Below are 18,188 nucleotides of genomic sequence, written 5' to 3' on the forward strand. Positions count from 1 at the left end.
CCCCCCCCCCAGACTACAAAACTACTCCCATCTACCTCTTCCCTGGCCCCACATAAGAAAATGAAGTAAAAATGATGCGGCATGTCACTGTTGGAAATCTATTTCTGCTTTTCTTTTGCTGTGAAGCCTTCTCAAGGGGTATATAGGGAGACCTCATCCTGTAATGGAGATGCAATGCTTTGTTTCTACCTTGGTAGGTTTCCCCATGTCCGTGACGTGTTGGCCGAGGCTCTGCGGCTCCTCTCCGCCCTCGGAGCGGCCAGTCGCTGCCCTCTGGACTCCGTGATCCCCGACGGGCGTCATGAGCATTGCAATCCCTCTGGGAGTCACCACACCAGATACGTCCTACTCCGACATGGCTGCAGGATCGGAGTGAGTGTTACCCCACGGAGGAGGAGAAGGAGGAGGGGAGGGTGTCAAAGGGCTGCTCTGGAGTGGGGCTGCAGGATCAGTGCTGGGGCTTTCTCCACTTGGGAGAAAGGAGGTGCTGGTCTGCTGGCTGCGTGAGAGGTGAATGCAGAGGCAGACTCTGAGTGTTTTAACAAATGCAGTGTTACAGAAATTGGTAAGTTTGACACATGAGATGAGGAAAAGAGCAGTTCTAACAGTATGAGGCACTCAACCGTGGGTTTGGTACCAGCTTGGCTAGTAAGTCCATTCTCACGTGCAGGCAGCTGTGCGTTTGCTGTACCCGTGCTTGGCGGTGGCAAGGTACGAGCCAGCTCCTTTTCCAAAAGCTGTGTTACATGAGGGATCGGTGTGCTGAGCCTCCATCTCAGCAGAGCCTACTAGCTCAGACTCAGTACCAATCTTACATGACTGATTTCTGGACCCCTTTGGAGCTTGGCCAGAGATGTGAGACAGCATCAGCCTGTGTAGATGCCTTTATGTTGTTTCTGCCCCTGAACAGGTTCCAAGAAGCACACACACTTCAGTGGGCAATCTTTTAGGGTCCCCACCACAGGACCCTGTGCAGGGCTCTGACTGCAGTCCTGTCTCTGGGGCCTGTTGGAGGGCGCTTATCATTTATTTTGAAAGACACTGCTTCTGCAGGAGTCAGGAATATTTCAAACCCAGAAAATACTGCATTGTGGTCTTTTCTTAAAACCCTTGTTAGAATGATGTCAGCTGGGATGAGTGCTATGTTTTTGTCGGGGGCAAGAGGGAGGGCTCAGGTTATTTCTGTGTGCTTCTACCTCCTGCTTTCCTGCATCCTTCTTTGAAATATAAAACTGTAGCATCTCTTTACAAAAATTTACAAAGGGTATTTTGGAGATAGATTTCCCCATGTATTATTTAAAGATACCTACTGTGCAAATACGTGCATGTCAGATTGATCAGTTTATAACAGGTACTGCTCCAGACTCTATTAATTTTGAGCTGTAAGAGCAGTGGGCTAGGGTATGAATCATTGTTTTTCCTTTCCATCTTGCCCTGATTGGACTGTGCACAGGGTTTGACTACACAATCGCACTCTCTGCAAGACTGCTAATGCTCTTTTTTTGTCTGTCTTGGCACTGGGCCCATTCTAGGCATTCTTCTTCGTGATGCTTCATTCCATCCTAAAGCCCATATTTTTATATGTTGTTCTTAAATAGGGAGTTGGAATCTAGTAAGTCGCTCATCTGCAGTGGGTATATGATCCTTCACTTTTCAAGATTTAACATTCAGTATTTCTTGTCACTGTCCTTCTCCCACACTAGCACTTTAAAGACTCAACATGAAGGAATTTTAAACTGTTTATGACAGGAGAAAGAGTGCGAAATAGTTTACTCATGTACTAGGCGCTTTGCTTTCAGAGCTGAGCGTGGTAGGGAGGAGACCCAGATATATCTATGCATGTCCCTTGTAACATTTAAATATCAAAAAGACTGTAAACCTTTTGCAAAGCATTTTCTTTTTCCCTGGTTGTAAGAAATTTGTAGGTCCAACTTGAGGCTAGGCTGGAGTGCTTTGAAAACACGCTTTTCAAGATTTCTGAATTGTTTTTTCTGTTTTCTAAAAACTGGTGATGCTAGGACTTTATTGTCCAGGCTTTGCATTGATGCACTGTTACTGCTGGAGTGTCCTTCGTGAGTCTGTTCAAAGTTAAAGCTATCCTCCACTCTTCCTTTGAAACTCTACTAGTTTGATGCATGAAGGTCTGGGGTACCTGAGCTTCTTGTCTCTTTTAAGGGATTGATTTCAAAGATGTGCACCATGAAAGCAGTGGGAAGGTAAAAGGAAAACTAGCTGGCCCTCTTTTCAGACTGAGCTTTAGCATCTTCCCCTGGCCTGTGACACAGAGGGGAGGTGAAAATGTTGAACAGTGTGTTGATGAGGGTGACATGGAGGCTGCAGAGTAGGTTTTTTTTCTGTTAGTCTGACTGCATATTGGAATTTGTTGAAGCTCCTTGGCGGGCTGCTGCTAAGGAAGCATGGGCCCCAGCATTGTTGCCCCTGGACACCGTTGCACCAACAATCTTGAAGTTTTATTGCTAATGCTTGTGGCAGCATTGCTGGTATTCCAGGCTGACTGTAGTTAGGAATGTGGGTGACTTGGTCAGAGAACAGATCTGCTGCCTAGGCTGCTCAGGCTCTTTTCCTTCTAATATTGTTTCTGAAAATACGATTAAACCTGAATGGATTTAACTCTGTACCAATCTGGAAGTCCTAAAGGACTGTGGCAAAGATCCAGCAAGGCTGGATTATGTGGCAAGCTCTACACACTGTCTTTTATTAAGAAGTGTATCCTCTGAGAGTATTGCCACCTCTATCTACTGCTTTTGACGGTTTATCTGGTTGTAGTTACGTAGAAAAGGAACTAAAGTTATCAGGTCGTGAGCTTAAATCCTGAACTACAGGGTTTACATAGTTTAAGGTCTTCTACTTTCTACAGTTCTTTGTACAATGATTATTGCTCCTTTACCTTGCAAAGACAGATCCACCTTAGTCCAGAATAAGCCAGAACCTCAGAAGGCATTGGAGAGTGTATCAGGTTTAGTGCCAGGGTGGGGCAAACTTCAGTGCAGTAGAGATTTCAAGGGCTAATAGGAAGTCCAAAGGGCACAGGGATTAGTGTTCTTGGGTGGTGCTGCCCCACGCGTGACCACTGGCTGTTGGTGTTTGAGCACTGCCTGATTCATGCTGAAAATATAGGACCCACTGAGAATCCTGCGAGATCTCGCCAGAGCAGCAGAGGTCTAAGGTAAAGTTTTCCTTTCCTGTATTTTTCTTTCCTGCTTGCTCAGCTCTCTGCTAGAATTTTTGAAGATTTCAGCTGCAGACATGATTCAGTAATACTCTGCTGAATTCTGCTGTGGGCCCTATGGCTAATCTGTGCAGAGGTTAGCTGACTTGTATCTCCTGCTTGTAACAGACAGTGTGTTTCCTGGCTGGTATTCTGTCTGTAGCCTCATTATCTAATATTCCCTGCATTGAATTGCAGCTGTCCCTTCTCTGAGTAGGGTTTCTGCAGCTTTCTGCTAAGGGATGTACCTTTCATTTTTAGCTGCTTTTTTTCACCACCATGTGGTGGAAGAGTGCATTGTACCTCAGCAGCAAATTTCCTGCTCAGCACATTGCACACCATGTTGCTGCATAGAAAGCACAGGGCAAGTCTCATTTCTCTGTGACCACTGTCTGGCCAGGTAATGAATTTTGTTGCTTCTTTGTAGCAGGAATTTCCAATCCCTGATCATTGCTGTCAGGATAGCTGCAGATTTCATGCAGACTTTGTCATAGGACATTGGTTTTGGTTTACAGCGTCTGAGGGAGAGAGAAACAAGTACAGATAGATGCAGGAGAGCTGCTTAGCTGCTATTTGAAATAAGCTGTTGCAGAGATAACATGGCAATACTCTTCAGTGGCTTTGAGATTAAACTTGCTGAGTTCAGATGTGAATGCTGAACTAGACCCAACTTCCTGAACCATAAGGAAACTCAGCTTCTTACATGCTAATTATCTTGTTAACTTCCCAGATTGAGACCCAGTTTAATGAGTTATCCAGGGTGGCCCTTGCTCAGTTGCTTCCCTCTTTTGAAAGCAGGTTCATCCTGTACAACTTCTGCACACATGATGCCTGGTGAAGCACATAATAACACCTCAGTTTAATGAAGTTTCTTCATTTTGAGCTCATGTGTTGAATAGAAAAGAGCAGTGAAATACTGACACTAAAAAAAAAAAATGATGTTTTATTGATGGGTTTTACTTCTGGCCCTTTCTGCAGCCCAGAGTCTGTGGAAGCTAGTCCAGCTGTCAGTGAGAAGAATGTGTACTCCAGCCACGGCTATGGGGCCACCCAGAAACACAGCTATCGCGGGCTGCCTTACGCAGTGAGTACTCTCTCTGCAGTGAATCAGCTCTTTACTGTCTACTTTACTCTTTTCTCCTTGTTCCATAGTTCTTTGCCTGTTAAGCCTTAGGAGTTTTGTCTTTTTCATTAGGGAACACTGAGTTAACAGCTGAGTTCTGCCATACATTTTGCATTTGTGTCTTTATTGTTTGTGAAGTCTTGCATACTCTATAGCAAGCTTTATTAGCATTCTAGGTGATAGATTTTTAACTGAATGAAGCATATGAATGAAGTGTGACTATATATGAATATATGATATTTTCCTGGTGGTAATTTTATGCCCCGTTTGGTTTATTGTGCAATATTTGTACTTGTTTCAACTGCGCACATTTTCATATTGGTAACTTATAATGATGAGAAACAAGGAACAGTGAGGAAGAGTGGGAGCATAGTTTGAAACTGTGGGATGAACAGAATGTCACAGAATCACTGAGGTTGGAAAAGGGGCCTTTTGAGATCATGTAATCCAGCCCCCGTACTCAAGCTGACTCTGCTTGAGCAGGTTGCCCAGCACCGTGTCCAGTTGGGTTTTGAATATCTCAGTAGACAGAAACTCCACATCTCTGGGCAACCGGTTCCAGTGTTTGGCCACTGATGGAATCTCAGATTATCAGCAGTACAACAGTTAATGTCGAAATAGCCTAGTTGTTTTCATAAGTTTTGAATTTAATGAATTGGTGCAGAAGAAAACCATTCACATCTTTCAGAACTATTGCTTTACCTCCTTGGTAGATGGAGGAATTCAGACTAGTGTTTTACACCAGTTGTTAAATAATAACCTGGGAACTATGGATTTGGGACTACAGTTTCTAGGCTTCATATCTTCACGTTAAAAGTAGTACTGCAAATACTCATTTTCAGGATCATAATTATGGAGCCCCTCCTCCTCCAACGCCGCCAGCCTCTCCTCCTGTCCAGACCATTATACCTCGTGCAGAACTGAACGGCCTGCACTCGCCTGATGAGGAGAACTCCGGGGACAGCGAGAGCTCCTCAGAAGGAGAATCAATTCCCACTTGGTGCCACTGCAGTGTCTCCCAGGATGGTTTCATCCTCAAGTGTGAAAAGTGCAGGTAAGCTTTGGTGCAGTGCAGATCTGGGCTGCTCCTTGTGTTGACTTCTCATACCAAACTGTGTCACATTTGGGCTGTGGGACAGACTTCCTTTTGCTAACTGGAGCGTTCTTTCCAGTGCTTTACCTAGTATTGACCCTCCTCCTTTGCGTTGTCAGCCTGACAAGTGTTGGTGGCACCAGGAGTGGAGATGAGGATGTTAAATCGATGTTCTTATCATCCTGGGCCCCACTGAGGGCACGCATCTTGTGACATCCTGTTGAATTTCAAGTGACTTTACTCCTACAAACCAGCTTCAATTGTGCATTCTCCTTTGGCAGAGGAATGAGCAGGGGGAAGGTGATCAGACTCCGCCGCCGGAAGCAGGACAACGTGTCAGGTGAGCTGGAGGTTGTAATTCTGATAATGGTGACTTCTGCTTTCTTTCTACAAGACCTTTGTGTTTTGGCTGCTGTAATAATCTGTGATCAGTGCCCACTAATGTTATTTGCCTCCAAGCCACTGGGATTTTGTCTTTTCCTTCCGCCTCACCTCAGTTGGCTCTGGGGAAAATCAGATTATCTCGTGAACAGACAAGGGAAATGTTCATCAGTGCCGTTCTCTGAGAGATCAGAAGTTTGTGAGACTTGTTCCTGGTTTAGGTGGGAAAGCTGAAGTGATACAGTTTTCTCAAGAAAGAGCTATGCAGAGTCATCAAGTCATCTTGATGAAAATGGACATAAGGGTAAGCTGTTCTCTCTGGGATGAATAAAAACGCTGCTAATGAAGCACTCCTCTCTATAGGTGGGGACAGCAGCGCAACTGAGAGCTGGGATGAAGAACTATCTCCCTCTACAGTGCTGTACACAGCTACGCAGCACACCCCTACAAGCATCACACTGACTGTCAACCGTGTCCGCAGAAGCAAACCTAAGAAGAGGAAGAGGAGTACAGAAAAAGCTCGCACTGCTCCAAAGGCCAAAAAGATCAAGGTATGTGGAGTGAGACAGGGTTCCTGCAGTTCCTGCTAAATGCTGTGTGGTGTATTGCTGAGAGCAGGTTGATGAACTGGCAGTAAACCAGAAACTTTTGTCCTGTAAGGAATTGCTCTTTCTGGTGTAATAATGTGACACCTTGTATTTGTGACCTGCTAGAGTACACGGCTGTTGGTTTAAAAATTACCTTACTGAAACTCCACCCTTATTTCCCAATGCTGTCCATTCATGCTCAGAGCTTGGACTTACATATTTTCCCTTCTGCTCCATTAGGATTTGGGGAAATAGCTTTTGGAGTATGTGTGTTTGTGGCAAAGGGACAGTCTATGAATGGAATGAAAAATGAAGTGAACATGGCATTTCTTAGCAGGCTATGTTAAGGAATCTGGGCTGCAGAGCTTCTTGGCACTGTTCCTCAGGGACAGAGATAGTGCCTGTGTGGAAAACTATGTAGGTAGCGATGAACATTTGTGGAGGGATGACTTTACTGTCTTGTTTGTGAGGGTTTTGGGACTGAAATAATTTTGGATTGCTTATACTGGAATGCAAGTGTGTGAGCAGGTGGTTCTTTCCCATCATCTGCTAGCTTTACCATTATTTTCCCCAGGTTAGGTTTCCCTTGAAGTTCTTCTGTGGGCACTGATTAAGTAAAAGAGTGAGAGAAGGAGCCATGTGAGGTCTTAATGTTTTTTTTGTTGTGAACCAGCTTGGTTATGTTGCTGGCCCTTTCTTCTGTTAAAGCAAGTAGAGTTAGTCAGGACGGTTTTGGTTTTGATCTTGAGATTTTTTACTAAGTATGAGGCAGGCTTTTTTAGTTCAGAAATCCTGGCTATCAAGATTTTCAGCAGTTTCCACTGGATTTGCATTGTGGAGTCTTTTTGTTCAAGTTTGTTTTTTTTTTTCCTCTCTCTCTCTCTCTCTCTCTCCTGGTTCGGGTCTTAGGCATTTCGAGAGGGCTCACGAAAGTCTCTGAGGATGAAGGTGAGTGGAACTGAAAAGCCTCTATGATGATGGTGGGCTTTTTTCTCCTGTAACTTTTCTCCTGTAAGTTTGTGCCTGTCTTGGTTTGCCTGGGGAATTTCTAATTGTGGGACCAGCCTCAGAAAAATCCCAAGCCTTACCATGCACTGCAAGCAGGACTGTTCAAGAGAGTATCACAGGAATTGCACCTTGAACCTTGTTTTTGCTTCAGATAGCTCGTCAGTTTCTGTAAGTTAATGTCTCCCAGTTCCAAGAGATATGACTGATTCATGACACCTGGGAGTGGGGTGTTTGATGTGAGGGATGTAGAACTGGTTGTGGCCACTCTTCCGGGAGGTCAGTTGTCATTTGATTGCATCAAAGATATTTTAAGCTTAGGCATCAAAGTAGCCCACAAGTTAAATACTGGGTGTCCCTAGCAGTGTTGCCTTGTTTCTCTCAACATCCTCTTCCTAGAGATGGATGGGAATTTCTGCAATACTGGTAGGTGTGGCTACCTGATAGAAAGTTTATTTGACAAAAAAATAGGCTGCCACTTAGAGCCAAACATGTTCCTAGAAACACAAGACTTGCCCTAAAGTTCATTCAGTTCCACCTAACCCCAGTACTGTAGCTGACAGTGGCTCCTAGCAGGTGGCTCAGAGGAAACAGGACAATCCTGTGATGTGTCTGCCTGTGTGCACCTTTCTCCATAGTAGGCAAGTGCCTTAAAGGGTAAAAATGCATGAAAACTCTTAATGCTTTTTATTTATATATGGTGAAAATAATGACTGTTTTTCAGTGGTCCTTGTCACTAATACCTCAGTGTCACATATGTGTCAGTCCCTTATAAAGCCAGTTAAGTTGCTGCCCTCTGGAATATCATTTGTTGAATTACTTCAACTACTGTCAAGTAATGAGTGAAGATTAATTTTTTTTTCCTACCAGCTTTTTTTTTTTCCCCTCCTTTACAGGATGGACTAAACAAATTACCTGATTTTGTTTCCCCTCTTCTTTGCACTCCTCAGGACTTGCACTTTTAACCCTCTGGTTATTATTTTGAGATCAGTCACTGCAAAGCTTGACATGCGATCTGCATCATCTAGCATTATGTTGGGCATGAGTGGGTTGACTGTAGGACAAGCCTACATGAAATTCATTTGCCTTTGTGTGTTCTGTTCATTTGCTTTTTTTAATCTACTTAATTATTTTTACAAAATGACTTTAAAAAACTTTTTCTGGTCAGATACTAGCTTAATTGTTTTGTACATAACAGTGCCAAGTACCAACTCTCAAGAGGTCTTAGTCCTGCTCAAAGTTCTCCGTAGATTCCTAAGTGGCACTGTTGTACGATGTTTTGAAGGATGCAGGTTCTGAAAGAGGCATCCTCATAGTCAACACTTCCTTAGCTTGGAACAGATTTGCCTTTTTTGTAGCATATTCATATGCTCAGAGCACTGTGGATAGGTTTTTCCTGTTGTGTGCTAGCCATTCACCCTTTGCTGTTTGGTGCAGAATTCCCCTTCTGAAGCTCATGCCTTGGATGAGAACACAGCTGAAGGGTGGGAGAATCGAATACGACTCTGGACAGATCAGTACGAAGAAGCCTTTACTAACCAGTACAGTGCTGATGTACAGAACTTGTTGGAGCGACATCTAAACTCTAATAAAGAATATGTGGGCAAAACTGCTATGCTAGACACAATCAACAAAACAGAGCTGGCCTGCAATAACACTGTTATTGGGTCCCAGATGCAGGTAAGAACCGTTGTGACAGAAGTGGGGTAGGTCAGGTCCTCTGGTTTTTAGACATAAGGTGTGGGTGTGGGCAAGCAATATCATAGCTTACCATGTAATTTCAGACCAATAGGCATAGACTTGATATAAAAGGGAACAGAGGAGATGTCAGTACCAAGACAGATTCAGAAACACTCACATTCAACCAAATCAGTGTTGCTAAATTTGGGATATTTTGTACAGTTCTGTGATAATGTTTCACAGGTATTTTACCATAAATACTTTTGGTCACTGGATGGCTTGAGGCAGAACCAGATCTATCACTTGCTGGACATAATTTCCTGCTTTCCAGATGAGTTTTCCTGTCCTTTTTTTTTTTTCTTTCTTTTTTTTTTTCCCTGTCTCATGTTGTGTTGAAAGCTATTTCAAAGAACCTCTCAAGATTATACCAGTATTTTGGATAATTATTTGGACTCGTAACGTTCAAATACTGCGCAATTACAAATGATTTTGGGGAACTCTCTCTCCTAACTTTTCTCTTTCGAGATGTGCAATGACTGATGTCCTGCCAGCTTTATGGAATGCATGTAGACAAGGAGAAAGAAGAAAAGGATGTGTTTGTGTGGTGTATGTCCTCCCTGCTACTCTTCTCAGCTGATGTTTCATCTGATCCGTGCTTTATTGAACAGAGAACAGCATTCCCACTCAGTTCAGGCTTTATGGGGCTTCCTTGTCCAGGAGAATGGAGATAGGTGCAACTGAAAAGGATGGGCTCCAGAACAGATGTGGGGCACCTCTTCTGTAGAAGGGGAGCAGAGTCAGAAACCTGAATATCAGGTATATGTTTGTGCTTGAATCATTCTTGTTTATATCAACTGACTCACTGCTCTCTGAAGTTCACGTGCTCCCTCCCACCTTTCCCTCTGCTTTCATGTAGGTGAAGCACATCAGGCAGAGCACAGAGATTGCCAGTAAGGGAGAGTGCAGAAAGAGGACTTTGGACCCAACTCCCTTCCACTCTTGCCTGTAGTTCTGCAATAATAAGACTTCTGAGGGGGCTGGGGAGAAACACTTCTACTTGGCTATGTGAGTAGCCTTCCTAAAGAGAGCAACTGAGGAAATACAGGGAAGAAAAAGTTCTGCTTCTCTAGAAATCTTAATGTTTTCTGAGTCTAAATGTAAACTCTTCTATCTCCTTCACATGAGTTTTAGGAAAACTCTTAAGTAATAAAACATATGCCATTTCTTTTTATCACCTTCATAGAGTACAGCAGGACAGCTGATTATAAAAGGTACCGTACATAAATGTGCTTGTTCTTGTCATGCTCTCTTGCCCTCTCCCTTCCCTGTACAGACATAGATTTTCTCATAGGAAAAAAGGGCCAGCATTCCAAGTCAGAAGACTCCAAATGTGATACCTCCCAAAGAAACAAAAAGATAGAAAGTTGCAAAACTTCATAGAGAGCTGCAGTTACTGTAAACAGTCTGTAGGTAGGTACCTGTCATAGTGTGTGCTGGGAAAGTGTAAAGGGACCTAGTGGCTTTGTAGTTCCTCTTGGATACTGAGGAAAGACAAGGTGGCTGTCCCGGGCTGCTGCTTGTCAGCCCTGACATCCCTGTGTTCTCTGCTCAGCAGGTGGCTGTGGAGCATTGGGAGGAGGAGAGCTGCACAGGTGTGCAGTGAATCGTCTCTCATCCTGTGCTTTATATTTTTTTTCCACTCATTTGTCTCATTTTGTTAGACAAACTGAGAAGGCTTCTTGGTTTGCATCAACTGTCTTTTAACTAGATGTCATACATACTGGAGTCTCCTTCTCTGGAGACATTCAAGACCCGCCTGGACACCTTCCTGTGTGATCTCATTTAGGTTCCTGCTCCAGCAGGGGGATTGGACTAGATGATCTCTCGAGGTCCCTTCCAATCCCTGACATTCTGTGATTCTGTGATAAAAATAGCTTTTTTGGGGGACAAGGAAATAGGTACTTTGAGCTAGGAAAAAATTAGGGAGGTCGTGTCAGTATGTGGATGGCAGCTGTGTGTAGAAGGTGGGTATTGTAATTACTCTGTTCGGACATGAAGACTCTGTAGAGAGGAGAAAGGAAGAAAAATAAAGTGTTTTATATACCCTGCATACTCACAGTTGGGAGAGTTGTTTGGCCTGGGTAAACAATGATGAAAGTGCATACATTTAAAAAAAAAAAGAGAGAGAGAGAAGTGTGACCTAAAGGCTTCCCCAAGCTAGGAGGAGTAGAGAAAGATGGGTTAAGAGTTATACATGCAGGATAGGACTCAATGAACTTAAAGGTCTTTTCCAATCTAGACAGTTCTGTGATTCTGTGATGTGGGATTTTGGTAAATGGAATGTTTTGGATAAACCAATTCTCAACTGTCTTAATGATAGAAAGGGAAACTTGGGAAAATATGAAGCTCCTCAGTGTCATGAGTAAAATCATCTTCATGCTGGCTACTGACAGATGCTTGACAGACTGAAAGTTGTGAATCACTTTTCTGCCTGCTGTTGCCAAACCAAACCTAGGGTCAGTATTTGCCCTTTGTTGCCTCTGATAATTGCTGACTTGAGCTCAAATCCCTGATTGATTTCACATTCTGAAGTGAAGAGCGAAAGGGCCTTTATAAAATAAAGCCACTGAGTATTATGCAGATGTTGCTCTGCAAACATACCAGAACAGTTTTGTCTGATTAGCAGTCAGCAATCCCTCGCCTATGACATGAATAAAATCATTTGTTCTTTTCACACACGAAAGCATGGCAGCTAATCCTCTTCATATTTCTAAATTCAGAGGATGTAAACAAGCTGAGCTAGAGTCTTATCAGAAAAGCTATGAGATCATTCCCGTTTTACCAAACTCAGATAATTGTTAGGTGTTACAGATGCAGAGCTTTTCTTTCCCTCATGGGCTCTTTTCTCCTCCCTTCACCCCACCTTATCCCACCTGTGTTCCCCAAGCTGTTTTCCAGCATCAGGTGAACAGCAATACAAGTCAGTCATGGGCCAAAGGTGAGAGTGGAGGCTACCAGATTTTAACTCGCATCTCTGGAAGATACTAAGAGAATTTGATAGAGAAGTGGAATAATTTAAGTTGGGAGGAACCACTGAAGGTCATCTTGTCCATCTGCTCCTGCACAGAGACAGAGTGTAGATGAGAAACTGATTATAAAAGCAAATAAGTGGTAGTATAGAAACAAAATTATTCCACTGGAGACATGCTTGTGTCTTAGTCCTAATTTATCTGGTAACTTCAGATACTTTCTCCTTATCTCCTTCTGTCACACACTAACAAATCTAGTGTTATTTCTTTTTCCTCTGTTACCACAGTTGAATAGTACAAAGTGTATCCAGTGTTTTAAAAATAATTTAACCACTACTCTCGGCAGTGTAAACAGTCTTATTTGACAGTTCACTCATGTCGTGGCTTTGTTGATCAGAAATCAGGGCCAGCAGTGTGGCTTCTTAGTCTGGAAATTACATGTTTCTTTTATGTCAGTTCAGTAGACTTGGTGAATCCTCTGTGAGCTCCTATCAGGACCTGAGATATGAAGAGATGAACAACACCCCGCAAGGCTTTTCAATCCCAAATACATACTTGTGGGTTTTTCCTGTTGCTGCCAGATACAGTGCTATGAAAAAGAGATATACACCATAGGCATGATAATTGTAGCACTGGATATGTCTCTAAGAAGAGATCTGGAGTAGCAAGATCAGTATTCCCATCCGCATCAGTTTCAAATTAATATTTTTATAAAGCTGTCTTTAGCCTGGTCCTGAGTGAAAGAAGTCAACGAATAGATCTTACTTTACTGGCTGATTCAAGATCTGCAGTATAATGTCATATTAAAAGAAGGAAAGTCATCTTCTTCCCAGAGAGGTTTAATTCAGAGCACATACAAGATTACTACCAAAAAAAAAATAAAATAAATAAATCTGTGGGTCAGTACTATGATGTGGTCAGTACAGAGAGTTTCATGTGGTTCCCAGTGCTGGTGCTGCCTTAAGGCATTAACTTTGTTTTCACAAGGTGACAGTGTCATGCATTATGTCATTGGCCAGACTGAGCCCCTTCTTAAGCTAATGTGCTTTTTACCCATTTGAGCAGACTGCACAGTAGCTGTTGCTAACAAACGAGTTTTATCAGGAAAAGTTGGGAGCTTGCTTTTAATAAAATCTTCTGTTTTACTTCTGATTTCGATAGATGACTGACATTATTACTGAAGTAAGAACACTTTTGCCTCGTTCATTCCAGAAAAGTGTCAAAACCAGGTCTTTATGCACAGTGAATAGGATGCTTAGCAAAGAGCAGGCACAGCTCTTGTGGTGAGGCAGCCAACCATCTTCACATTAATTTTTACTTGGAGAGGTTCAACCTGTTAATCAAGAAAAGTATTTGTTTTTATGGAAGAAGTATTTCCTATGGCCTAGTGCTTTTAATATCCCCTCCATTATGCCATAAAATATGTTGTCTTTGAATGCCTGTGCTTAAAGAATATTGTGGTTTCAAACTGTCAAAACACATTGTTGTGAAAATCCGTTGTAATAGAACTGTACACTTCAACATAAAGAAGATTCAGCAAAATGTCACTACTTAGCTAAAAATTTATTTCTTCATTTAAAAAAAAATAAAATCCACAGCACTAGTTGAACAGGCAGATGAAGAGAAGTTTCTGGATGGAGACAGAAATTGACAGCTTAAGTCTTTGGCTTGTTAGCTAGAATTTACCATCCTCTGCAGAAGGAAAAACTTGTGATTTTTTCCTCTGAATGTGTGACAACCCACAATTTATGGAAGATTTGAGTTATTCTGGCTGTGAAAGTGGCCATAATTGCAGAGCAGTTCCCTGTTCGCAGCAACTGACAGGTCTGGTTATGCCTCCTACCTGCAGGACTGAAGTACTTGGTCTGATAAATTTGTGAGACTTACTGTTGAAGGAAGGGAATCAGTACTCTTTGCTTTGATTAATATTATCAAGGTCATTAATCATTACTAAACTGTTACAGAATAAACAATATCTTTACCTAGCAGAATTTCTGTGTGTTGCTACTAATTTTTTGTTTTGATGTAGGTAAAATATTCTTTATGAGTTACAGGCCTTTGATTTAAATTCTCATATTTTGCTCTGTGTTTTGTTACAGCTGCAGCTGGGAAGGGTGACTCGGGTTCAGAAGCACCGAAAGATCTTGAGGGCAGCAAGAGACCTGGCACTAGATACCCTTATAATTGAGTATCGAGGGAAGGTTATGTTACGACAGCAATTCGAGGTCAATGGGCATTTCTTCAAAAAGTAAGAGTACTATGAAGTGATTAGTATGAGAGCATCATGGCACAGAGAGACTGAGTGTCTCTATGGGATAATGCACACCTGCAGGGCCCTTGTCAGCTGTGCCAGCAATAGAAATATGAAATCAAATATACAACCTCAGCTTGATGCTCTGCTTATGGACCAAAACTCTCTGAAGTAGATCTGTTAAAACTGTGATGATGGAAGTGCTTGAGCATCCAGAGCAATAGCACTGATAGATGTGCTGCTTCCAGTGAAGTGAGGGATATCTGTTATAAGTGCTGTGGGAATTGGGTATTTGGGGATTGAGATGTTCTGTTACTTTTCCAGGCCATATCCCTTTGTGCTGTTCTACTCCAAGTTCAATGGCGTTGAAATGTGTGTTGATGCCCGCACCTTTGGTAATGATGCCAGGTTCATCAGGCGTTCATGCACTCCAAACGCAGAGGTAAATTCTCTCTTCACCATCATTGTAATTCCAAATACGTGTTTTGCACAGGCTTAGTGCCTTCCTTTTTATGACTATTCAAACTTAAAATGCAGTAAATGGGGTAAATTATCTGCATCTCGTGATTGTTTAATGGTTTATACTTGAAAGATTAGAAAGTTTGGGAAAATGAGTTCTTTCATGGGAAGGAAAAGGTTTCTTCTATGACTTTCCTTTGGCTGTAGACTGTTAGGGTAAGCAGCTGGCAATGAGTGTTGGAGGAAAAGCACAGGATGAGGCGAGCAGTGAAGTAGGCTTTACCCTATGGAGAATTTAGGCTAACTATTCGTGGAATAGATAAAAGCTACTTTGCAGAAGGAGGCTTCCCTCTTGTAAATAAGAAGTGCAACCTGGGGAGATGTTAGTTTCTCTCTACTTTGTTTAACAAGGTTCGTCATGTGATTGCTGATGGGATGATCCACCTGTGTATCTATGCTGTTGCCACCATTGCCAAGGACACAGAGGTTACCATCGCCTTTGACTATGAGTACAACATCTGGTGAGTCCTTCACCTCACCCAGGAGCTCTTCACTGCCCTCCTGGACTGGACATCTTCCTCCAACCCTTTCCTCGCATTCTACATTTTGCTTCGTTTTCTACTGAATTGCATTTTCCGGCTATTCTGTCCAGTTCTGCTGGCATATTCTACAACAGAGGCCATAAAGTAGCCTGCTGTCCTTGCTTTGGCACGTGGTGAGATGTTTAGTAGGAGATGCATTGAATGTCTCTGTACAAGGGTTGAGAAATGAAGAGTGACACGAATTATGTTTGTGTTTTGGAGCAGCAACTATAAAGTGGACTGTGCGTGTCACAAAGGGAACCGGAATTGCCCTGTGCAGAAACGTAGCCCAAATGCTGCAGAACACCTACCTCCACCTGTTTTAGGCACACTGATTGGGGCAGAAACACGCCGGCGAAAAGCCCGTCGGAAGGAACTAGAAATGGAACAGCAGGGCATTGCATCAGATGAGAACAGCAGTCAGCAAACAGAGGAAGTTCCTGAGGGACCTGCAGCAGTCAGTGACAATGAGGTAAAACCACTGATGCTTTTTTATGTATATTTTTATCATTCAGTGGTGTGGAATTTGATCCAATACAGGACTGGGATCTTCAGAACAGAAACTGTGGGAGGCCTTTTTTTAAACCTTTAGCACCTTAGATTACCATGATAACTTTAAAACAGTACCAGATTTTGTTTGACTTACTAAGTCTGGGCTTCTCTTTCAGGTGATAGAGAAGGAGGAGAAACAAGAAGGGGAGAAAGAGGAGCTTGTAGATGAACAGGGAGCCTTGGTCCACAGCCGACGGGCAAGTACCTTTCTCAGTCTGGTTATCACCCCCTTAAGACTTCCTTCATGCAGCAACCAACAGGTCCAGTTGGTTATTTCATTTGTTTCAACTCAAATTCCAACTGTCAGTGATCTTCAGTAATTTGATTTTAAAAAAAAAATCACACACAAAAAAAAGCCAGGTTAACTCCACATCACAGGATTTATGTTAAAGTACTGCAGAAGGTACACAACAGATATTTTTTTTTTTTTTTTTTCCTGGTTGAAAGGTTTAACTGTTACTTTCAGGTCTATTCTGTAGTCTAAAGCACACTATTAACAAGACAATAAACACCAGGTTCAAAAAAGGTAATTGCAACCTTTTTATGTTCCTACTGCCCTTCCTTATTGGCAGTACAAGAATTTATGGAGCCATATGGTGAACCAGAACCTGATTCATGTTAAAACTTGACCCATTTTGCTGGCTTAGATTTGTTAACATGTCTCTGTTCCCTGAGTTCATAAAAATGTTGCCATGTGGGAAAAGGATAGGATCAAGTGGCAAGAATTGATAAGAGGGGTAGGCCACCAACAGCACTGTTGGAACAAGTCAACAAAATTTGCCGTATTCTTTGTTAGGAAATCCCTTTGTGGTCCCAAATCATTGTTGTCTTAATTGGTCATCTTGATCAAAATATTTCTTAGTGCTCTTGGATCTTCAATAACACAGTCCCTTCTCAGTCACCTTCTGTACTGAGTAGAGCTGTTTGGTTTGGTTTTTTTCCTTGTGCCTTTTACGGCACATGGGATTGCTGTTTTATGTGTGTGGATGGAGCTGTTCTGGCCATGCTTAATATATTGATTTAAAAAACAAAACAAAAAAAACAGCAACACCAAGACAAACCAATCAACCAAAAAAAAAAACCCCAAGGAAGAGAAAGTGCTGCCATCCTTCTGTCAGCCAGCAAATGTGTTGGAGCTACAAGTTCCCTGGTTTTCCCTTTGTTCACCAGATAGCATAATCACCTCTCTTTTTCTGATCAGAGATATGCATCTTCTCTGTGTAAACTTCCTGATAGTGCTTTAAATGTTAAGATAGCACAGCGAATTGCAGAGCTGAGGACCATCCAGCAGAGAGATCCTTGGATTATCCTGTGGATTTTTTAAAAGCAGGCAAGATCAAGCAGTCAGTTCCTGTTAGAATTTGAATAAGAGCAGTCTTCCATCAGACTGACCTTAAGTTTGAAGGGCAGATTTCATTTTAGTGCAGGGAAGCTGATCTCTTTCTGGGACTGTATAGTTCAAGAAGACTAAGTGAAGTGTTAGTTTCCCATCAGCCTCTAAGCCCTGTTCCTGTATGTTGCATCAGTTAATCTCCTTTAATGAGATTCCGTGTTCTATACTTGGCACCAGATAAATACCTGTATCTAGAGTTTTCCCAGCCTCTAAAATTTTGTTGTGTGTAGTGAATATTTTTGAACCAGAAACTCTAAAGGCTGGGCTGCTGTGATTGATTGAGTACTGCTGTGTGCTTCAAGATACTTTCTCCTCCATGACAAGTCTCAGAAGGTACTTGACCCCCACTTCTTAAAATTCACTGGATTCCACCTGTTTTTTTGCCAGTCACTGCAGCATTATTACACTGAGCCTTTGACATGCATATGGAGCATTACGTAGCTTTTCCAATTAGTTCTGACACAACTAGGTGATAAGATTTTCTGTCCTTTCTGTTTACCTAATAAATACCTTTGTTTTGCCTCTCTGTTCTCTCATGTTCTTTTTTTCTTATCCACTATGTAAGCTGCTTAGACAAGAGCTTTTATTTTTGAGCTGTATGATCTCCTGACATCAGGGAAGGAATGAATCTGGATCATTTTAGCCAGTTTGTATGGTGTGTTATACTTGCTGTAAATGACTGATCCACCTCTGTTGTCTCTGGCTTCTGTTTGCTTCTAATGTTTGGTCATTAGCAAGTAGCTCTATTTGTTCCCAGGTTGTCTCTTCACTCTGTTCTTTCTCACAGTTTTTAGTTCTTCAAAATTAAGTATTTCCTTGTGGCTC

The 18,188-nt window shown here is 42.4% G+C and overlaps 1 protein-coding gene across 2 annotated transcripts in view; it reads left to right on the forward strand.

Moving 5' to 3' along the window:
* The first annotated feature begins 197 nt into the window (after positions 1–197).
* SETD5 (SET domain containing 5) overlaps positions 198–18,188 on the forward strand; it is a 42,673-nt gene continuing 24,682 nt past the window's right edge. Inside the window, exons 1-12 of one of the 2 annotated variants that reach the window (XM_010168477.2) lie at positions 198–372; positions 4,208–4,313; positions 5,195–5,406; positions 5,727–5,785; positions 6,190–6,377; positions 7,323–7,361; positions 8,856–9,098; positions 14,227–14,375; positions 14,703–14,820; positions 15,249–15,358; positions 15,644–15,890; positions 16,087–16,167. In XM_010168477.2, coding sequence (XP_010166779.1) covers positions 302–372; positions 4,208–4,313; positions 5,195–5,406; positions 5,727–5,785; positions 6,190–6,377; positions 7,323–7,361; positions 8,856–9,098; positions 14,227–14,375; positions 14,703–14,820; positions 15,249–15,358; positions 15,644–15,890; positions 16,087–16,167 — 1,623 coding nt within the window. In that variant the 5' untranslated portion in view covers positions 198–301. The remainder of the gene's footprint in view (positions 373–4,207; positions 4,314–5,194; positions 5,407–5,726; positions 5,786–6,189; positions 6,378–7,322; positions 7,362–8,855; positions 9,099–14,226; positions 14,376–14,702; positions 14,821–15,248; positions 15,359–15,643; positions 15,891–16,086; positions 16,168–18,188) is intronic. The other variant, XM_010168478.1, reaches the window with a different exon arrangement.

Source organism: Antrostomus carolinensis, unplaced genomic scaffold (assembly GCF_000700745.2).
Source record: "Antrostomus carolinensis isolate BGI_N321 unplaced genomic scaffold, ASM70074v2 scaffold12135, whole genome shotgun sequence".
NCBI classification, from domain to species: domain Eukaryota; kingdom Metazoa; phylum Chordata; class Aves; order Caprimulgiformes; family Caprimulgidae; genus Antrostomus; species Antrostomus carolinensis.